Source organism: Vicia villosa, linkage group LG5 (assembly GCF_029867415.1).
Source record: "Vicia villosa cultivar HV-30 ecotype Madison, WI linkage group LG5, Vvil1.0, whole genome shotgun sequence".
NCBI lineage: Eukaryota > Viridiplantae > Streptophyta > Magnoliopsida > Fabales > Fabaceae > Vicia > Vicia villosa.
Genome location: NC_081184.1, coordinates 41455665 through 41460969, shown reverse-complemented (window position 1 = coordinate 41460969; position 5305 = coordinate 41455665). Strand labels below are relative to the sequence as shown.

Sequence of the window (5305 nt, the reverse complement as noted above, 5' to 3'; positions counted from 1 at the left end):
CAAATGATGTCTTCAGTTGTCAATGAAAAATAACAAAGCATAAAAGTCCAAACAGATGCGTTGAGGATATTATTCACGAGTGTGGAGCTCTTATGTGAAATTTTGAATTTTAATTTTATTAGTAGGCTTTGTAATGTGGAAGCTCATAATTTAGGAAAAACTAAAAAAGTTGAATTAGAGTTTGGATGTGATATGTTTCATAACTCTATTGTTTCCAAATGTATTCAGCTGGTACTGATCTAAGTAGATTGTTAATGCTTTAAAATAAATAAATAACAACAAATAAGTAATGGAACGCTATTAAAAGTCAAACTAATACTACTTAAGAAACTTTTTATTGGTGTATCAATATTACTTTGTATAAAATGTCAAAAGTAATTGATATGTTAAGAAAAATTATTATTGAAAAAAAGGCAATTAATAATTATATTGATTCTTATGTGCATATTAGATGGTTCGTGTGTTAATTCTAAAATATGATATAAAATACAATTCATTCTTTATTTGATTATTAACCATTTTTCTTCTCTACAACTTTACTCTATTTTGATTCCGAAAGTTTGTGATTGTGATAATGTTTCTTGCTTGATATAGTATATTTTTGGCATTGCAGGTTTAATTTTGATGAAGACAATTATAATATCATTTTCATGAAAATAGTTGATTTAAATACTAAAGACTATTATCTCATTTTAAATATCCTTATATTTAAACAATGATGAGATACAATGTAACTAATATAAATAATAAATATATTATTTTTATTAACGACACTTATAGCTCACATTTTTATTTTATTCAATTTTTTTAAATATTAACACTATAAGAAATTACATTATTAATTATTAGTATAAGGGTATTATTATATTTAATTTCTTTAAAATTTTATAGTTCATTATTTATTGTTACACTTCTCATATTCTAAAACCTATTAACAATCATTATTAGAGTTGTTATACTTTTGCTATTAGTATTAGAGTCGTTACTTATTTGCTATTAATAATTAAGTTACAACAGTCGTATTTATAAAAAATTGCAATTAGAATGGAAATTTAATATCATTAAATTTAATATATATATATATATATATATATATATATATATATATATATATATATATATATATATATATATATATATATATATTAAATTTGTCTTAACTATTTATTATAAATCAAAAGATTAAATAATATTCATATATATTTTTGTAAATTTAAATCCCAAAATATTTTTATTTCTATGAGTTTTTATTTTATTAATTTTTTAAAAAATTCATATTATTTTTATGAAATTTAAATTTTAAATATCTTATTTGAAGTTTATAATATTCTTATTATTATAATATTATTATTTTTAATAGTGTTAGCTGAATATATTATTATTAATTCTTAAAAAGTTAATAAAAAGTTTAAATGTTACCATATGACGGGTTACTTTAAAAAAAAGGTTGAAGATATTGGTGACTAAAGATGAATGTGAAGATATAGATACAATATCAAATGTAGTTTAAAAAAAATATTTAATAATATTCTTTTCGTTTCATTCCGTCATATTCTATCAATCCAAACATAATCTAAGAGTCACAAGGTCTTCTCACATAAATAGAAGAAAAAAAATTGACTGGTTGGTTGTTTGGTTGTTTCAATATAAATAAAGAGTCCTTAATGTTGATTGGTTGTTTCAATCCTTACATTATACCATAACATCTCTCGGTATCAAACCAGCCAAGCTACTTACTATGATCAGTTTGGATGTTTCAATCCTTACATTATACCATAACATCTATCGGTTTCAAACCAACCAAGCTACTTATACTATCTCTAAGTTCTTTATAAAATAGCTTCTTAGCTTTCTTACAAATACCATATAATATAATATATCATATCATATATTATATAACCTAGGCCAACAAAATAATGACTTTGTTTGGCATTGGAGAAACTCTTTTGGCAATTATTCTTTTTATTGCAATCCATTATTGGAGGATTAACAAAACCACAGCCATAACAAAGTGGCCTGTGGTGGGAATGCTACCCAGTCTCTCATACAATATATCCAACTTCCATGATTATATAACCTCAGTTGTGAAACAAAATGGAGGAACTTTCATTTTTGAAGGACCTTGGTTCACAAACATGAACATTGTTTTCACTTCTGATCCCATGAATGTGAAGCACATCACAAGCACACAGTTTGAAAACTATGGGAAAGGAAAACATTTCAGAGAGATTTTCGAAACTCTTGGAGAAGGAATTTTCAGGGCTGACTCCCACATTTGGAAGTACAACAGAACCCTACTTCATTCAATTTTCAGACAGGAAAGCTTTCAGGTATTTATTCAAAAGACCATTGAGAAAAAAATTTATAGTCATCTTCTTGTGTTTCTTGATCATGCTTGTGAAAATAGGGTGCAAGTTGATTTGCAAGATGTTTTTCAAAGGTTAACTTTTGATAATATATGTTGTATAGTATTAGGGTTTGATCATAATTGTCTTTCTATTGATCTCCCTGAAATTGCATGTGAGAGAGCCTTTACTCAGTCTGAGGACACATTATTCTCTAGACATATAAAGCCAAGGTTTTTGTGGAAGCTCCAGAGATGGCTTCGAGTCGGTGAAGAGAAAAAGTTTATAGAGAATCAGAAAATTGTTGATCAAATGATTTATTCAGAAATCAAATCCATAAGAGAGACTAAAAAACAACAACAATTTGGCTTGCTAGATATGCTTATGAATGAAGTGAGAGATGGAGAAAATCTAATAGATGACAAGTTTCTAAGAGACACAACAATTAACCTTCTTGCAGCTGGAAGAGACACTATTAGTTCTGGCCTTACTTGGTTTTTCTGGTTGGTAGCAACACACCCTATTGTTGAAGCTAAGATTCTTGAAGAGATCAAAGAAAAACTATCATCAAAGAAAGATTTAGGAGTGGAAGGGCTTAGCAAGTTGGTTTATCTACATGGAGCATTATGTGAAACCCTAAGGCTATATCCGCCGGTGCCGTTTGAGCATAAGTCTCCATTGAAACATGATGTGCTTCCTAGTGGACATAAGGTTAAGGCAAATGCAATGATAGTGTATTCTCTATACTCAATTGGAAGGGTGGAGGAAATATGGGGAAAAGATTGCTTGGAGTTTAAGCCAGAGAGATGGATTTCTAACAAAGGAGGGATAATTCATGTGCCTTCTTACAAGTTCATTGCTTTCAATGCTGGACCAAGGAGTTGTTTGGGTAAGCATATAAGTTTCATTGAGATGAAAATGGTGGCTGCTGCAATATTGATGGATTATCATGTTCATGTGGTGGAGGATCATCCTGTAATCCCAAGTGTTTCTGTTGTTCTACATATGAAACATGGCTTGAAAGTTAATATTAAGAAGAGATCCATTTGATGATTATTAGAGATCTTTTGAAAATAATTGGACTTTGTTCAGATGTTGTTATATGTAATGTTTATTTGAATTTGAATTTGTTAATTTGTTTGATTTTTTAATGCTTGATTATAAATAAATAATCAGTCTTAGATTTTTAATGTAATGATTATTTGAATAATATTAATGTTTGTGAAAAAACATCTTCTCTTTCCTTTCCAACAAGCCAACCTTTTTCTCACAATATCAAAGGTTTGGAAGACAATAGAATGTTCTCTTCTTGAAAATAAATATTTATCCTAACTAGTACTTTTACCTAGTGTGATGCACATGACAAATTATGAAGAAATATAGTACTTTTATAAATGTAAAAATAATAAAAATTAAATTTCATATGTTATGAATATAAAAATAACAATTAATTAATGGAATTGGAATTTTTGGAATTGATAATTTGAAAAGAATTATATAAAAAAATAAAAAGATTTGAATAATTAAATGCAACCGTAGATTTAATAAGAAGTTAGGAGAAAAACTTATTAAGAATTAGAAGGAAAATTTGTATTTTATTTTAATATATTAAGGATAAATTTGTTATCATAAGATTAAAAAAATTAAATAAATAATAAAATTATTAAAAGTAAAATTAATAAAATAAATTTAATAGGTGGAACGAAGCAGGGTGGGTGTGAGTCAGGTATTAGAATTCCTCTACCCTACCCACATCCTCGTAATTAAAAATAAGAATGCATTGATAATGTTGAATTCTTTAATACAAGAATAAGAATGCATATGTTCTTTAGACAAATTTGTAGATAAGAAAATATCTTAGTTTGATTTTGTTCAATACAGTAATCAAATTACTATGAAAATTGATAAACCGAATCTTATGCATGCAAAATCAAATATTTCAAATAATATTAATAGTTGCGTTTTTTTTTCCCAATTAATCACATTTTTTAAAAAAATTCTAAATAACCACATTTTTACCATAAATACCAAAGTAACCACTTTTTTAAAAAAAAAAAAAAATTATCACACAATATTTCTAGCAACAATGTTAAGCACTTTATTTCTAGCAAAAACATCACTATCCAATCTAAAGAAATAGAAGGGTTGTGTGAACTTTACTAGTCTCACATGATTATGAATCTATCTCTTTTGTTATGTCTCTATAGAACATGAAACATAATTGTATCATCAATCATCTGAAATATATTAGCAGAGAACTCATATCCTTATGAAACTAGTTTTCCTACACATGTTTCTAAAATATTAAACGAAAAATCCATTTGGTAATTAGGAAAATTCTAATACTGGTTTGATTTTCTATGAGTAATTATTGAATTTTTTTTCAAATAACCACATTTTCTTTAAAAAAAATCCTAAATAAACACATTTTCACCATAAATACTAAAGTAATCACTTTTCAAAAAAAAAAAACGTCGCGCAAAGAAGGCGACACACTAGGTGCCGCATGCACTATAATACAAGGAGGTGCCACATGGCGCATGTACCTCTGCCATGTCATGCAGTATGGTACATGCACTATAACTTTATATGCATGCATGCGTCATGCAGTGTGGCTATTCAGTTGTTTTGCTTTTATTTTTTATTTTTTTAATTTATTTTAACAAAAAAGAATAATAAATAAAAATATTAAATAAAAAAGATTAATATTTATTAATATGAAAAAAAAATACACAGCGATTAGAGATATTTTTATTAACCCAAACACCCATCTGTTCCACAGTTTTGTCCCCATATTTTCCTTCGAGGTCTCAATTGATTTCCCGGAGGTGTTTCAGGTCTCCTAGTATTCGTATGAGGCAGAGGTGCTTGGTCTAATTGGCTTGGGTTATCACACAAGGCGTCAATCATTTCTCCCCAGTCTTGGGTACCAAAGAGTTCGAAGTCCATGTTGTCATAGT

General features: G+C 27.4%; 1 protein-coding gene across 1 annotated transcript; it reads left to right on the top strand.

The window, feature by feature from the left end:
* The first annotated feature begins 1879 nt into the window (after positions 1-1879).
* LOC131606559 (alkane hydroxylase MAH1-like) lies at positions 1880-3488 on the top strand. The gene has a single exon (XM_058878765.1). It carries the CDS (start codon positions 1917-1919, stop codon positions 3393-3395), a length of 1479 nt encoding a protein of 492 aa, XP_058734748.1. The 5' UTR covers positions 1880-1916; the 3' UTR covers positions 3396-3488.
* The last annotated feature ends 1817 nt before the right edge of the window (positions 3489-5305 follow it).